Source organism: Aotus nancymaae, unplaced genomic scaffold (genome assembly GCF_030222135.1).
Source record: "Aotus nancymaae isolate 86718 unplaced genomic scaffold, 86718_ANA_hifiasm-v0.15.2.pri h1tg000003l, whole genome shotgun sequence".
NCBI classification, from domain to species: Eukaryota; Metazoa; Chordata; class Mammalia; order Primates; family Aotidae; genus Aotus; species Aotus nancymaae.
In genome coordinates, this window is record NW_026988414.1 from 7,040,726 (window position 1) to 7,058,522 (window position 17,797).

Below are 17,797 nucleotides of genomic sequence, written 5' to 3' on the forward strand. Positions count from 1 at the left end.
ATATTTATTAGTGCCTACTCTATGCCAGACCCTGTTCCAGGTACTGAGATTCCAGTGAACAGAAGTCCTTAATTTTAATGTAGTCCAATTTATGATTCTTTTCCTTTCTTCTAAGAGCTTTTTTGTGCCCTATTTTGAGAAATTGTTGCTTACTTTTTACCTTTCATATTTAGATCTATGATCTCTTTGGGATTTATTTTAGTGTGAAGTATGGGTCAAATTTTCTTTCTGTATTTCCAGTAGACCTAGCACCATTTACTAAAAAGACCATTTTTTCCTACCACAGTGTAGTGTCACTTTTATCATAAATCTGGTATTCAAATATATTTGAGTCTGATTCTGTTCCTTTGGTCTGTGTGTCTATTGTACTGATACTTCTGACTTCATTATTATGGCATTGTAATAAGCCTCAATATATTGTAGTAAATGAAAAATTGATTTTGTTTTCTAATTTTTTCTCTTTCGTTGATTCTTATTTTTATTTCCTTCTTCCTAATTTGAATTTAATTTGCTTAGATAACTGACTTTATTTTTATTTTTGAGACAGAGTCTCACTTTGTCCCTCAGGCTGGAGTGCAGTGGCATGATCTCAGCCCACTGCAACTTCTGCTTCCCAGGTTCAAGTGATTCTCCTGCCTCAACCTCCCGAGTAGCTGGGATTACAGGCATGTGCTACCACACTCAGCTAATTTTTGTATTTTTAGTAGAAACGGGGTTTTGCCAATGTTGGCCAGCCTGGTCTCGAACTCCTGACCCCGGGTGATCCCCCTGCCCCCGACCTCCCAGAGTGTTGGGATTATAGGTGTGAGTCACTGCACCCAGCCAAATAACTGACTTTAGAACTTCTTCCTCTTCTAATCTAATATAAAAATCCCTGGGCTGGGCATGGGGGCTCACGACTGTAATCCCAGTACTTTGGGAGGCTGAGCAGGGCAGATTGCCTGAGGGTCAGGAGTTCTAGACCAGCCTGGCCAACATGGCAAAATTGTCTCTCCTAAAAATACAAAAATTAGCCAAGTATGATGGCATGCACCTGTAATCCTACCTACTCGGGAGGCAGAGGCAGGAGAATTGCTTGAACCCGGGAGGCAGAGGTTGCAGTGAGCCGAGATCGCACCACTGCACTCCAGCCTGGGCAACAGAACAAGACTCCATCTCTAAATGATAAAATAAATAAAATAAAAATCCAACACTGTAAAATTCTCTTTAAGCATTACTTGAATTTCATTCTACAGATTTTGATATTTTGTATTTTTTAAATCCTGTTCCTTCTATGATATTTTATATTTTATTTCAGTTGAAAGTATTTTCTAATTTTTTGTGAATCCTTTTTTAGACCCTTACCAACAGTATATTGCATATCCCTAACTCTCACTATGTTGCCAGGCTGATCTCGAGCTCCTGGCCTTGACTGATCCTCTCACCTTGGCCTTCCAAAGTTCTGAAATTACAGGCGTGACCCGCCACACCTAGACTTTTGCATGTTATGTATGATGTTTGTATCATCCTGTTTGAGTTTCTTACTGTTTCTGTTAACTGCATCAGAGGTGCCTATTTTCTTCATGTGTTTTATGATTTTGGGTTGTGAGTTTTCTTTGTTGTAATTCTATCAGCTAGAATTCTATAAGACCTGAATTGAGGATACCTTCTTCCAATGAGGATCTGTGTTGCTTTTTCCCCGCAAAACTTAGGGGCACTATCATTTTTTGTTCTCTTTAAGTGAAAAAGCTTATAGATTTTTGAGTCATGCAAATAATGTTAATTCAGGTTCTCAAACCACATGAGAATCAGCATATGGCCATGAATTCTTGGGGGAGACATTTCTTTATCTCTTCTCAGAAAAAAAGGCTAAGGTAGAGTTCTTTCATGTTTATGTCTGTGGAGCAGATTTGTTTCTAGTGTACTCCTCTGAGGCTGTATCATTTTGTGCTTCCAGTTTTATTTGGGCATGGGTATATGTGTGGGAGGGCTAGTCTTCCAACCAGCCAACCAGTTCTTAGCCAGGAGCCCCATGCTACCCTTACTATAGGAAAGCAAGGCATTAGTGCCCACTTATCTCCTTAAACCTCTTCCCCTTCTTTAATCTCCACCTCTTGTGAAATCTCTTACTCTCTTACAGGCTTATCTCTGCATTTCACCAGGTAGTGTTGATGGATACCTTTATATCACTGGAAACAGAAGCTATATTTTAACTTTTTGTTATAGAGATGGCTTTTTGATTCCTTATATGAAAATGTGAATTTGATAATGCTAATTTAGTAATGAGCTATAGAAGTGATCCCTGAAGTGTAGTCTTGTGATGCTGATCTATTAATGACTTGTAATGAGAGATAAAGTTCAGCAGAAGAGTCATTCATTCATGCAGCTAGTATTCATTGAGTGCCAGTTATGTACAGGGCACTAGGGATGATTAGAACTAACAATATAAAAAATAAGAAACGCAAACAATAAGCTTCCCTAATGGAGCTTAGAATCTAGTTGTGAAGACAAACATTAATCAAGTAACGACTTTGATAAATATCAAATAGCCACATCAACAAATGTGACAAAAGAAGTATATGGTTCAACTGTCTACGATCAAGGGATTTGTCCTAGTTTGGGAAGTTGTTGAAAGTTTTTCTGAGAACAACTGTTTGAGCTAAGAACTAAGGGTAGTAGAAGTTAACCATGTAAAATGCAGAGTGTACCAGGCATCAAGAAGAGCACGTGACAAGGCCTGGAATCCGAGGGGGGCCATGGTGAGTATGAGATATTAATAGAAGGCTAAACTGGCTGCAACCCAGAGAACAAAGGAGACTACTAGTAGATGAGAGATAGGTAGGGCTGTATTAACAGGGCTTGATATTGAATGCTAAGTAATTTGTCTGTATCCTATGTGTATTGGACAACCAGCAAAAGTTTTGATGCAAGGGGAGAACATGATGAGGCCAGAATTTTGGAATGATCATTTTGGTTATAGTTAGGAAAACAGATTGGAGCCAGAATGGGAGAGGCAGAGCAGTTAGGAAATTGTTTTAGTAATCTAAGTGAGTAATGATATTATCTTCAAGTAAAGAGGTGGTGGTGATTATGGAGCCAGTGGACACACACACACACACACACACACACACACACATTAAATGAGTTAAATGTTTGAAAGTATAGTTAGTAATTTCATAAACTTATTCTCACCTTAACTAAATAATTCCTTCTTTTTTATTTGATAGAAATAGGTACTTTAAAAAAAGTCTCATCTGTTTAATCATCTGCGTTCCTGAAGCTCTATATAAGTACTATTAAAATTGGAAAAAGATACAGACTTAAACTTGACATTAATTGGACTGTCTGAATAAAAAAAAAGATACAGACTTAAATATTGTATAGGGCTAAAATATACAGAAGAAATTACTATAAAATATGGATCACAGTTGTATTTCAGCATAGCTAATTTGCCAAAAGTTAGCTCTTTTTCCCTTCATGTAGCAAGGATTACTATCAAACTTCTGTGTGTAGAATTTGGGCTGGAAGGCCGGGCATGGTGGCTTACACCTATAATCCCAGCACTTTGGGAGGCTGAGGCGGGTGGATGACTTGAGGTTAGGAGTTTGACACCGGCCTGGCCAACATGGCAAAACCCCGTCTCTACTAAAAATACAAAAATTAGCCAGGCATGATGGCACACATCTATAATCCCAGCTACTCCAGAGGCTGAGGCAGGAGGATTGCTTGAACACGGGAGGCAGATGTTGCAGTGATTTGAGATTGTGCTACTGCACTGCAGCCTGGGCATCAGAGCAAGACTCTGTCTCAAAAGGAAAGAAGAAAAAAAAAGAATTTGGGCTGGAGATCCTTGTGGTGTTAGTGAAAAACTTGCCCCTCACATAGCATACTACCTACACGTGTGAATTCATCCACCAGTCTGTGGAAGTTAGCATGTTTGTAGAACCTAATATACTATCTGTGCCTCTGTTTTTTTTTTTGAGATGGAGTCTCGCTGTCATCCAGGCTGGAGTGCAATGGTGTGATGTCAGCTTACTGCAACCTCTGCCTCCCAGGTTTAAGCGATTATCCTACCTTAGCCTCCTGCGTAGCTGGGATTACAGGCATCCGCCACCAGGCCCGGCCGATTTTTGTATTTTTAGTAGAGATGGGTTTTACCATGTTGGCCAGGCTGGTCTTGAGACCTCAGGTGATCCATCTGTCTTGGCGTCCCAAAGAGCTGGAATTATAGGCGTGAGCCACTATGCTCAGCGCCCCTGTGCTTTCATAACTACTGAAAAAAAAAACCTGAGGAAGTTTATTGATCAGTAGACATGTATATGGCTGGAGAGGTATGTGATAAAGCAAATATAAAAAATGCTCATTATAGGATCTAGATAATGAACATGTGGATATCCCTATAGAATTCTTCCAATCTCTCCATCGCTTGAAAATTTTCATAATGAAATATTAGAGAAAAAGGTACCCAAAGCTCTGAAGTACTTGTGAAAGTCAAAACTAGTAATGTGATAAAAGACTTCAAAATCTGTGTGTTGCATTAAGGCTAGGTTGTGGGTTTTTTCTTTTCTTGCAGGTTAAGTTCAGTGAACTAACTGTTGATATGTTCCGGATGTTACAAGCTCTGGAAAGGGAGCCAATGAATTTAGCTTCCCAGATGAATAAACCAGGAATGCAGGTAATTTTCTCTTTTACTTTTGCAAGTTTGGTGACCCTCTGGCTGCTTCTCTCCTCACAGAATGCAGCTGATTATTCAATAAATGCTACAAACTTTAATAAATAATTTTGATGAGACTTGGAGAAATAGATAAGCATAATCACAGTAAGCCTGAGTCAAAATAAGACTTACTTGATACTTGATAAGAGCATTGATAATTCATTAGTCAAATGCAGGATATATATATAATGTTTTCTGTGTGTAAATTTAGGAATCAGCTGACAAGCCTACTAGACGAGAAAACCCTCACAAGTATCTGCTCTACAAACCAACCTTCAGCCAACTGTATACCTTCTTAGCAGCATCTTTTAAGGTATGTGTGATCCAGTACTTTTTACTATAAGGTGAAAGTGTGCCCTAAGTAGAATCTAAGAGTCACTCTTTTTTTTTTTTTTTTTTTTTGAGACGGAGTTTCGCTCATTACCCAGGCTGGAGTGCAATGGCGCGATCTCGGCTCACCGCAACCTCCGCCTCCTGGGTTCAGGCAATTCTCCTGCCTCAGCCTCCTGAGTAGCTGGGATTACAGGCACGCACCACTGTGCCCAGCTAATTTTTTGTATTTTTAGTAGAGACGGGGTTTCACCATGTTGACCAGGATGGTCTCGATCTCTTGACTCGTGATCCACCCGCCTCGGCCTCCCAAAGTGCTGGGATTACAGGCTTGAGCCACCGCGCCCGGCCAGAGTCACTCTTTAAAAAAAATATTTAAGGGTTTAAGTAAAATATAAAAATTAAAAATTGCCTTTAGGATAACAATCCTGATAGTAGTTATTTTTGTTTTGTTTCATTTTTTTTTTTGACTCCTGGTAAGCTGTGAAATAGCTGTTTTTGGAATGAAAATTTATTGTGATGTTGTGATTGTGCCCATCATTAATTAATGAGAATAGTGGTTTTCCTTCCTCCAGTTTTTTATTGCTTAACGATTTCATGTGTAACAATGCAGAAATGAAAAATGAAAGCAGAGTGCCTAGGCCTCTTTTATACTCACGGAGCTCTTGAAACATTTAGATCATCTGACATAACTATGAGAAATAGGAGAATTCTTCCCAAAGTCTATGTAGAGAAAGCCACAGCAGGGACTTTGTCTTTTAGCCATATAGTCAGGATCTTTACTTCTCCATTCAACTTTTTGGAGAATATTCTCTAAATAATGGGTTTTTGAAGCAGAGAATGTCTTCGCAACTTTTGTTGATAATTATAGATTAATAATGAATCTCTGCTGTGTATATAGTTTTAAAGTCTGAACCGAGAAGAGTGTCTTTTCTCTTGGAAAAGGCAGCAGTGTGTTCTAATTTATCCCACAACTTCAAAATGTCATGAACTTTATATAAAACCATGTTGTTTATCCCTGTTTGTTGTTTTGTGTATGTGATTTTCTTTAATTTCAGGAGCTGCCTGCCAATAGTGTGCTTCTGATTTACCTGTCGGCCACTGGCGTTTTCCCCACAGGTCGTTCTGATAGTGAAGGTACAATAAAGGAATGCTCCCTGTTGTGAGCAGGGCTTGAATTCTCTTTATTTTCTACAAGACGATGGCCCATAGCCCACAGACCATCTCAAGCTTTCTAGACAGACTTCCAAATTTGAAACCTGGTCTTGTTGATTGGCAATTTTGTAGATACCCCAGTCTGTCATACTTTCTGAAATGTTGTTTGTCAAAGCCCATAAATCATCAGAAAATTCATATATTAAATGCATGCTTCACTATCAAATTTATCAAAAGCATAATATGTAAATACATTTAGATATACATAAGGAGTTTGATGTTTTGAAGTTGAAAAAGATGATGGAATAACCAAGCCTAATTATCTATTTCACATCTTTGAATTTTTCTGAGCTTTCAGTGCACTGGGGAATCCGGTCAATGGCTACATGATGGCTGAAAGTCTTTGTAGAAATCAGTGTATTTTCGTAACTGTGAAAGTTCAAGCCCTTGTCATGATTTTGTTTTCTGTCCTTTATTTTGTTTTATGGATTTAATCTGTAGAATATCGGGATGCTGTTTCAGAATAAAAACTTAAAAAACTGTCCAGAACATATGAGTCCAGAAATTGGTCAGAATAGATAAGTAACTTGGATGTAAATAAGATAATTAAATCTTTGTCTGGACCAAAACAAAAAAAAAATTCTTAACATTCTTAACATTTTCCTCTTCATTTGTTTGTTGAAATTTGCATTCCTTTATAAATGCATGTCCTTGCCATCTTCCTTGCATGACGTATAGATTCTCTTAAAATGTTAAAATGAAAACAAAACAAATCTCTTTAGTCTTTTCATTGCAGTGAATTTTTTTTAAGAACTGAAATATAATACAACATTAAAAGTAATGTAAAATCTTAAACTACTTTAGTTTTGTAATAATAAAGTTAATACTTATATTTATCTTTATGTCTAATATACTGTTAAATCAAGTTTTCTGGGTCTCTGCTTAACATAATGACTTTTTAACTTTTTTCAAAGTATGATAGGTAATAACTGAATGGTCCTTTGAGAGAGATTATCTGAACATCCCACAGTTGCTATTTCATTTAGACAAGAGTTTAGCTAATTCATACAAATTTAGTGGGAAAAGGCTAACTTCAGAACCAGAACTAAAGTGCTTCGTATGATAGTGATAATAATGGAGGTTTTGCATGCTGAAATCTGGCAATACATTCTTAAAGGTGAAGTTTTTGTGAATGACAGTTTTCAAATTCTATTCAAATGTTTTCCTAAATTTTACAGTTACTGGCCCATTTAAAATTACATTTAGGCCGGGTGCGGTGGCTCATGCCTATAATCCTAGCACTTTGGGAGGCCGAGGTGGGTGGATCACCTGAGGTCAGGAGTTCAAGACCAGCCTGGCCATCATGGTGAAATCCCATCTTTAAAAAAAAAAAAAAAAAAATTATATTTACTTAGGAGATTAAGATTTAATTCTTAAAAAAAAAAAAGATTATTCTGCAACTTCTTTTTTTTCTGAGACAGAGTCTCACTCTGTAGTTCAGGTTAGAGTGCAGTGGTATGATCATAGCTCACTGCTGCCTCAAACTCCCTGGCTAAAGTGATCCTCCCACCTCAGCCTCCTGAGTAGCTGAGAATATAGGCACCTGCCACCATGCTTGGCTAATTTTTAAAATGTTTTTGTAGAGACATGGTCTCACTGTATTGCCCAGGCTGGTCTGGAACTCCTGGCCTCATGTAATCCTCGTGCCTCAACCTCCCAAAGTGCTGGGATTACAGCCATGAGCAACCAAGTCTGACCAACTTCCTTTTAAAATAATATTGTTAAACCTGAGATTGTAAGTGTGCTTGAAATGTAAAGGTCATTTTGAATGTCCCAGATCTCCATTTCTTTTATTACTTAGAATAATGATTCCATAGATTCTTGTTTTGATTCTCATTATGTTCTGTTTGAAGAACTGCTGAATAATTAATGATTTTTTAAAATGTTGAAACTGACAACATACTAAAGTAATTTAAATACTCCATTAAATTAAAATGTTAAATTTTAAAATAATTTAAATGTTGTTTAATTCTCTTCCCTTGTATCAATAAGGGATTCACATAGTACTTTTGTATTAGAATATTAGGTCAGTGTTAGTCTTCAACTGAAGTCTAGGATTCTTCCCTTTGTTTTTATAGGTCCTTATGATTTTGGAGGTGTACTTACTAATAGTAACCGGGATATTATTAATGGAGATGCCATCCACAAACGAAATCAGTCCCACAAGGAAATGCACTGGTATGTATTCTGGTGTCTCCTCTTATTCTAAAAATTATACCTCTGTCTATATATAGAAAACATATTAAGTAAAATGGGGAGTTTTTTCTAGTACTAGAATGATTCCCTTAGACTAAGATTTAGGGACAGACTGGAAACACTTACTTGGATTCCAGCAATAATTCAGGCTCTGTCTATCCTAGGAAATTAGAATTTTTGGTTGATATTCATTGGACAAATATTTTATTGAGTATTATATGACACACTAGTCACTAGAGATATGTCAGTGAACAAAATGGCATTCTAGTTGGAGACAATAAATATATACATAAATAAATATGTCAGGACATGATACATGTAACATCAATATAAACTTAAAAAAAATCTTTTTTCTTTAGAGAGAGAGTCTTGCTCTGTCACTCAGGTTAGTCTTGATTTCCTAGCCTTAAGTGATCCTCCTACCTCAGCATCCCAAAGTACTAGGATTACAGGCATGAGCCACTGTGTTTGGCCCAAATATTTTTTTAATGTTATTTTTTTGGGACAAGCATGGTGGCTCACACCTGTAATCCCAACCCTTTGGGAAGCCAAGGTGGGCAGATCACCTGAAGTCGGACTTTGAGACCAGCCTGACGAACATGGAGAAACCCTGTCTATACTAAAAATACAAAAAATTATCCAGGTGTGGTGGCGCATGGCTGTAACCCCAGCTACTCGGGAGGCTGAGGTAGGGTAATTGCTTGAACCCAGGAGGCGGAGGTTTTGGTGAGCTGAGATTGCGCCTGCACTCCAGCCTGGGCAACAAGAGCAAAACTCCGTCTTAAAAAAAGAAATTTTTTTTTAATTGAAATATAATCATTGTACATATTCATGGGATACATAATGATGTTTCTATACTTATAATGTATACTAATCAGATCTGAGTAATTAGCCTACTCATTATCTCAAACATTCATTCTTTCTGTTGGGAACATTTAATGTCTTTCTTCTAGCTATTTAAAACTATATAATATAGGCTGGGAGTGGTGACTCAATGTCTGTAATCCCAGCACTTTGGGAGGCCGAGATGGGTGGATCATTTGAGGTCAGGAGTTGGAGACCAGCCTGGCCAACATGAAACCCCATCTCTACTAAAAATACAGAATTAGCCAGGCATGGTGGCTCATGCCTGTGGTCCTAGCTACTCAGGAGGCTGAGGCGGAAGAATCACTTGAACCCATGAGGTCGAGGTTGCAGTAAGCTGAGATTGTGCTCTGGCCTGGGTGACAGAGTGAGACTCCATGTCAAAAAAACAAAAAAGAGAAAATAAAAACTATACATATGTTATTAACTATAGTCATCCTACAGTGGTATAGAACACTAGAATCTAGCTATAATTTTGTATTCTTTAACAAATCTCTTCCCTATCCCTCCCTTCCTCTATCCTTTCCATCCTCTAGTATTGAAATTTTTTTTTAAGATGGAGTCTTGCTCTGTCACCCAGGCTGGAGTGCAGTGGCATGATCTTGGCTTACTACAAGCTCCGTCTCTCAGGTTGAAGCGATTCTCCTGCCTCAGCCTCCAAAGTAGCTGGGATTACAGGTGGCCACCACCACGCCCAGCAAAGTTTTATATTTTTCGTAGAGACGGGGTTTCTCCATGTTGGCCAGTCTGGTCTCAGACTCCTGACCTCAGGTGAACCACCTGCCTCGGCCTCCCAAAGTGCTAGGATTACAGGCATGAGCCACTGCGCCTGGCCTGAATTTCTTAATACAAGGTTTTTTTCTGTTTAATATAGCACAAATGAATATTGTTACATGATTTCAAATAGACCTTCAGGCCAGGAGCAGTGACTCACACCTGTGATCCCAATGTTTTAGGAGGCTGAGGTAGGAGGATCACTTGAACCCGGGAGTTTGAGACCGGCCTGGGCAGTATAGTGAGACTCCATCTCTACAAAAATTATTTTTGAAAAAATGCAAAAAATACAAAAGTAGAGTTTCATCTATGAAAGTTCGGTCTTTTTTTTTTTTTTGAGACAGAGTTTCACTCTGCCGCTCAGGCTGGAGTGCAGTGGCATGATCTCGGCACACTGCAACCTCTGCCTTCCAGGTTCAAGTGATTCTCCTGCCTCAGCCTCCCAAGTAGCTGAGATTACAGCCATGCACCACCATGCCCAGCTAATTTTTGTATTTTTAGTAGAGACGGGGTTTCATCATGTTGTTCCAGGCTAGTCTCGAACTTCTGACCTCAAGTGATATGCCTGCCTTGGCCTCCCAAAGTGCTGGGATTACAGGCATGAGCCAGTATGCCCAGAGTTCGTTCTTTTTTTAAGCGTAAAAACTTCATTGCTTGGGCCACTATTGACTTTAGAATTTCTCTAGCTGAGAGCAATCCGGTTATAAAGAAAACTGGACTGGTCTAAAAATTCATTTCTAATACAGATTGAATGTTCCTTACCTGAAATGTGTGGGACCAGAAATGTTTCAGGTTTGGATTTTCCATATTTTGGAGTATTTGCATGTAGATAGTAAGATACCTTGGGGATAGGACTCATAAAATTTATTTATGTTTCATGTACACCTCATATACATTGCCTGAGAGTAATTTTATTTTTCCCTTTGAGATCCCGAATAAACTATGTGTTGTGCCCCTGTATGACTATGATCTATCATGTGAGGTCAGGTTTGGAATTTTCTACGTGTGGCATCATGTTGGCTCTCAAAACCTTTTTGGATTTTGGAGCATTTTAAGTTTTGGATTTTCAGATTAGGAATGCTGAACCTATACTGCATGATCATTTACATGTGGAATCTAAAAATGTTGCACTCAGAAGCAGAGTGCAACTGTAGTTATGAGGAGCTAAGGATTGGGGAAAATAGGGAGATACTGGTTAAGGGTTCAACCTCTCAGTTGTAAGATAAATAACATATAAAGTACGGCATGGTGATGATAATTAAAAATACTATATTGGCTGGGTGAGGTGGCTCACGCCTGTAATCCCAGCACTTTGGGAGGCCAAGGTGGTGAATCACCTGAGGTCAGGAGTTCGAGACCAGCCTGGCAACATGGTGAAATCCTGTCTCTATTAAAAATGCAAAAATTTAGCCGGGCATCGTGACACATGCCTGTAATCCCAGCTACTTGGGAGGCTGAGGCAGGAGAATTGCTTGAACTGGGGAGGTGGAGGTTGCAGTGAGCTGAGATTGCGCCACTGCACTCCAGTCTGGACGACAGAGTAAGACTCCATCTCACATACATACATAAATACGTACGTACATACATACAGTATTGTTGGACTGAGTGTGGTGGCTCATGTCCATAATCCCAGCCCTTTGGGAGGCTGAGATGGGAAGATTGCTGGAGTTCACGACCAGCCTTGGCAACATAACAGGATCTTTTCTCTACTAATTAAAAAAATGAGCCAGGCATGGTAGTACATGCCCATGATCCCAGCTACTCAGGAGACTGAGACAGGAGTATCACTTGAGCCTGGGAGATTGGGGCTTCAGTGAGCTATGATCCTGCCACTGCACTCCAGCCTTGGTGACAGAGTGAGACCCCATCTCAAAAAACAACAACAACAAAAATTGTTGTTTACTTGAAATTTTCTAAAAGAGTAAAGCTTATGTGTCCTCTATGCCCACCCCCACCCCTGCTCACACACACGAAGGGTAACTGTGTGGGAATGGAGGTGTTGATAGATTTGATCATGGTAATCACTACGCAATGTATACGTTAACAAGTTATCACGTTGTATACCTTGAATATATACAATTTTTATTAATAAAAAAACTTTTTGAAATATAATGAAGTTTAATATTGCTCATTGAAGCATTTATATATTTACATTTATATTAGCATCTATCTACACACAGGCATCGTGTACTTAACCATCGGAAAGAGAGCATGCACACCAAAATTCTGACCTTACACAGTGGCTCTCACATGGATGTTACTGGACTTCAGCCTTTGGGTTCAGTAGCTCTTCTGTGGGCCAGTTAAACTGCATGTTTAACAAGCCCTTGATGCAGAAGTTCAGAGGAAACATAAAGTATAGTAAAAGGTAGCCAGGCTCAGTGACTCATGCTCTTAATCTTAGCACTTTGGGAAGCTGAGGTGGGCAGATTGCTTGAGCCCAGGAGTTTGAGACTAACCTGGGCAACATGGAACAAATCCATCTCCACTAAAAATAGAAAAATTAGCTCAGTGTGTTGGTGCACACCTGCAGTCCCAACTATTCAGGAGTCTGAGGTGGGAGGATCATGTGAGCCTGGTACATGGAGGTTGCATTAAGCTGAGATTGTACCACACCACTCCACTCTAGCCTGGGCCACAGAGCAAGATGGTGTCGTTAAAAAAAAAAAAAAATTGTGATAGTAAAAAGGTTTTCAGTCAGGCATGGTGGCTCATGCCTGTAATCTAAGCACTTTGGGAGACTGAGGCGTGTGGATCATAAGGTCAGGAGATCGGACCATCCTGGCCAACATGGGGAAACCGTCTCTACTAAAATACAAAAAATTAGCTAGCTGTTGTGGCGTGCACCTATAATCCCAGCTGCTTGGGAGGCTGAGGCAGGGGAATTGCTTGAACGCAGGAGGTGGAGGTTGCAGTGAGCCAAGATCATGCCACTGCACTCCAGCCTGGTGACAGAGCAAGACTCCATCTCAAACAAAACAAAACAAAACAAAAATGTTTTCATACTTACTACCTGCAATATTAAGATGTAGCTTGAAATATTAAAAATCTTTAAAATAGAGATGTTGAAGACTCATTGAAATACAAATCTGGTTTTGTATTACATCTTGTTTCCAGATGTTCTTACAAAGACCTTTTAAATATGAAACAGGTACCTGTGTGCCAACTTCTGAGGTTTTCATGCTGTGTGTTTAGCCATGTTTAAATACATAGGCTTCTCTTTAGCTTAGATATTCTTGAGTAGCAATTGTCTCAAGACAATTTTTTTTTTCAAATCAAGCTATCTTCGCTATCCCAGTAAATACAGACTTTTTTTCCCTTTGCATAACTAGTCTTTGTTTTTCTCTCAGTGCTATGATGCAAAGGAGATATGAGCAGACCAAACTGAAGAATAAGATTTCTGAGAGGTGGCTGACACAGTTTAACATTTCTTCATTGTTGTTGTTTTCCCAGCCTTCATCCCGGAGATCTCTATCCTTTCACCAGGAAGCCCTTGTTCATCATTGTGGATTCATCTAATAGTGTTGCATACAAGGTGAGTTCCATGAGAACTATTACACAGGTAGACATTGTGGCACCAACCCAAGGGTACCCACTCTAAATGTGTGCCTTTTTATTTTGCTTTATTTTATTTAATTTTACACAGTTTGTATTTAGTGTTTCTTTTCTTTTGAGGTTGTGCATGCTAGTCAGGATCGGGTGCTATGAATAGAAACAAGAAGAAAACGCATGAATGGACACTCAGTGGAAAATAATAAATCCTCCTGCAGGAAAAAAAAAATTCAAGATTTCCAAGATCTCTGGTGGAAGGTTTATTTTTGTTATATAACCCAGAATAATTTTCTTTTATAGAGGGAGAGGGATAAGGGTGAATTTTATTTTCTAATGTTCAAACGTTTCCCCTTGTCACGGTGAGCTGCTGTAGTTTAAGTGAAACCTCTACCCCATAGTTTTAGTCTTTGAATATTAACATATTGTTTTACATGCACTTAATTTTTTGAAAATTTGTGACGATTGCAAAAAAAAAGATGGCCCTGAATGCTGAAATAAGTGACAGGGATCTAACTTGAATATCTTTCATTTTATATTTTGCTATTGAAGTGATGATTTTCAGTGATTCCATAAAGAATGCTAGCGGTGAAACACTTTAAGTTGGATATTATTATTCAAACTATAGTAGTTTACAGGAAAATGAAAACATAGTCTTTAGGGTCCTTTATATCTGATCAAAATGTTTTGTTAGTGAAAAATACATTCAAAAATATTCTGGGTGCATAGATCTGCCACTTTAAACTGTTTCTGTTGTGGGTGTTCATACTGCAGTCAGTTGGAGAAGTAAACATTTGTAGGTTTCTATCAGGAAACCAATGAAAATGTCTGGTAGCTAAGTTTTCCATTTAGTTTCCATGTTTAGTTTTACTTAAACTCTTTATTCCAAGAGCTTCCAATGCACCTTACATTTTTCAGCATATTTCCTCCTATTCACTTTGTCAAAGTTTAGTACTTTACAACTTTTGATTTTTAGGCAAGTTACCAGTTTACTTTCTTAAGTTGTATATGTGATTTTTTTTTTTTTTTTTTTTTTTTTGTGGGAAATGGAAGAATGTGAGTGGCTGCTGAACAAAAAGGCTTCTCTGAGCCTCATGTTAGAGGAATAGAGTGATTGAAATACCAAGATTTGTGTAACAAGTATGGCCTCTATTTTGGCTCTTAGATTGCTGGTAGGGGTAAACTAAGCAAGTTGATTGGCCTTATGTGTGGTAATGTAGTACTTAGTAGAAGTTAAAAAAAAAAAAAGCCCTCAGTCATTTTGGGCAATACTTTTTTTTCTTTTTCCCCTGGAAGAAGAAAATTCTTTTGAACATTTTAAGTATCTGTGACAGAGCTAGATGGATCCCTGCCCATGAAAATGACTTACACATTTGTTAAAACAGGCATATTTATCCAAACAGCCTCATCCTAAAGTATTTGACTGATGTCTACAGCAATCAGTCTGTTAAGGCATTCACAACAGCATTCAGTTATGTAAGAGCTCTTCTGCCAGCCAGCCTCACTCTCATTCCATTTCTCTCTTGTGATTTTGAAAGGCCTTCTCTTTGTTTTGGGTGTACTGCAGTTATATCTAAGTTTGGGTTAATCTATTGGAATTTGTTGGACTTATTTTCCTCTTTTGTTTTTTTTGGATCCCATTAAAAATGAACGTAATTGCTATAGACTTCTTGAGGTAGTAGATTGGAGTTTTTTGTTACTGCTGGGAAATTCTCATTTTCTCTTCACATATTGATAGTATTTAAGCTTCTCTGTCCTCACCTTCTGGAGCTCCGATTAAATATTAAATATTAGACATTCACACTGTATCATCCACATTTCTTAACCTCTCTTCTATCTGTATTTTCCATCATTTTGTTTCTTTGGTTGAGACTTGTAATAGTTTCTTCTGATCAGCTCTTAGTTCAAAAATTCTCTTTTCAGCTGTGTGTAACTTGCTCTCAAACCCATCTATTGAGTTTTTTGTTGTTTATGGTATTTTTCTTTCTTTCTTTCTTTCTTTTTTTGAAATGGAGTCTCTGTTGCCTAGGTTGGAGTACAGTGGTACAATCTCAGCTCAACTGCAACCTCTGCCTCCCGGGTTCAAGCAGTTCTCTGCCTCGGCCTCCGAAGTAGCGGGGATTACAGGAGCCCAGGCCCAGCTAATTTTTGTATTTTTAGTAGAGACAGGGTTTCACCATCTTGGCCAGGCTGGTCTTGAACTCCCGACCTTGTTATCTACCCACCTAGGCCTCCCAAAGTGCTGGAATTATAGTCATGAACCACTGCGCCCAGCCTGGTATTTTTCACATCTAGAAATTCTGTGTCATTCTTTTTAAAATATTCTATTGCCTGCCCCCCGCTTTTTTTGAGACAGAGTCTCACTCTGTCCCCCAGGCTGGAGTGCAGTGGCGCTTTCTCGGCTCACTGCAACCTCCGCCTCCCAGGTTTAAGCAATTCTCCTGCCTCAGCCTCCTGAGTAGGTGGGACTACAGGTATGTGCCGCCACACCTGGCTAATTTTTTGTATTTTTAGTAGAGACAGGGTTTCACTGTGTTAGCCAGGACCTGATCTCCTGACCTTGTAATCCGTCCATCTCGGCCTCCTAAAGTGCTGAGATTTCAGGCGTGAGCCACCCTGCCTAGCTATTCCATTGCCCTTTTTGTAATTTCTTATTTTCAAGTTTATTTTTTATTTCTTCAAACTTAATAAACATAGTTATTATTTGTTATCTATGTGATATTTTCTGTAATCATACATGAAATCAGATTTTTATATGAAATCTGATTTTGCTGTTTGAGACACCCTTTGCTGTTTTATGCCCCTGTATGCTTGATTATTTTTGACTATGTTTCTTCTCATTATCCTTAAAATTACTTGTATGAAGTTCGTACAGCCCTAGGATGAGGTTATCTTTAAGTAGAGAGGGTCTGCATTTGCTTATGCCAGACACTCGGAGGCACTTCCAGTTTGAAATCACCTAGATAATAGAAATTTGGGCTGCAAATATATAGGAGGGCTGACTTAGACTGATAGTCCTCAAGAACTAATTTTTTTTTCTTTTGTTTTCTGCTCAGCAATAAGAAAAAATTTTTTATAGTCCCATGTGGAGTGGTCATGGAGGAGGTGTCAAGTTTGGTTAATCCTTACACTGAAGAGTATAACCCTTTAGGATTCCAGGTTAAAGGGTATAGCCTTTTAGGATTCCAATTTAAAGGGTGTAGCCCTTAGGATTCCAGTTTAATGCGGGGCGAGTTTTCTATTAGATTCCCATCTTGGACAGATGCTGAGCTGTGACATTTGTCCCCTTTTCCAGATAAGATCTTCAAAACCCAAATTCAAGTTGCTGGACTGATTCAGGGCAAGAGTTCTGGAATCTGCATATCTTCTCAGTGTCCTTTACAGGTTTTTCTATGTCTCTCTGCCCTCTTATCAGTGAAGTGCCCTTGGGTTCAGTCCTTGTTCTTTTCTACCTACAACTGACTTCTTGATGTTCTTAGCTGATTTTATGGCTTTGCTGTTTCTGTGTTGACAACTTCCAGGCCAGACCTCTCACTCAAACTCAACTCAAATATTTTCTACCTACTCCACATCTTTAGTTGGTAATTTAGTTGGTAGAGTTTGCAAACTGAACATGGCCAAGACAGAATTCCTAGGCTCTTCCACGTACAGGTTTCCCCGTTTTAGTTCATGACTGCTATACTGTTGTAGTTGCCCAGCCAGAATCCTTGGTTTCATACTTGATTCCGCCTCCCCTCACATCCAACATTCATTTCACGAAATCCTGTTGGCTCTAACTAATATATATATCTAAGATCCCATTATCTCCTCTGACTCATCCTGGTTCATACCACCATCATCATTCACTTGAATTATTGCAGTAGCCTTTTTTTTTTTTTAAATGGAGACAGAGTCTTGCTCTGTTGCCAGGCGCCAGGCTGGAGTGCAGTGGCATGATCTTGGCTCACTGCAACCTCCGCCTCATGGGTTCAAGCATTCTCCTGCCTCAGCTTCCCCAGTAGCTGGGACTATGGGCTCAAGCCACCACACTCGGCTAATTTTTTTTTGTATTTTAGTAGAGACAGGGTTTCACTATGTTGGCCAGGATCGTCTTGATCTCTTGACCTCGTGATCCGCCCGCCTCAGCCTCCCAAAGTGCTGGGATTACAGGCGTGAGCCACTGCACCAGGCCTACAA

At 39.0% G+C, this 17,797-nt stretch overlaps 1 protein-coding gene across 2 annotated transcripts in view; it reads left to right on the forward strand.

The window, feature by feature from the left end:
• The window catches only part of SCAI (suppressor of cancer cell invasion), a 181,408-nt gene that overhangs the window by 132,214 nt on the left and 31,397 nt on the right, over positions 1-17,797 (forward strand). For both annotated transcript variants that reach the window (XR_010343277.1, XM_064378032.1), the window contains exons 10-14: positions 4,553-4,654; positions 4,905-5,006; positions 6,082-6,160; positions 8,317-8,416; positions 13,526-13,607. Coding sequence is in view for 1 of the 2 variants with exons in the window: in XM_064378032.1 (XP_064234102.1) it covers positions 4,553-4,654; positions 4,905-5,006; positions 6,082-6,160; positions 8,317-8,416; positions 13,526-13,607 (465 nt within the window). In the remaining variant the exon portion in view is untranslated. The remainder of the gene's footprint in view (positions 1-4,552; positions 4,655-4,904; positions 5,007-6,081; positions 6,161-8,316; positions 8,417-13,525; positions 13,608-17,797) is intronic.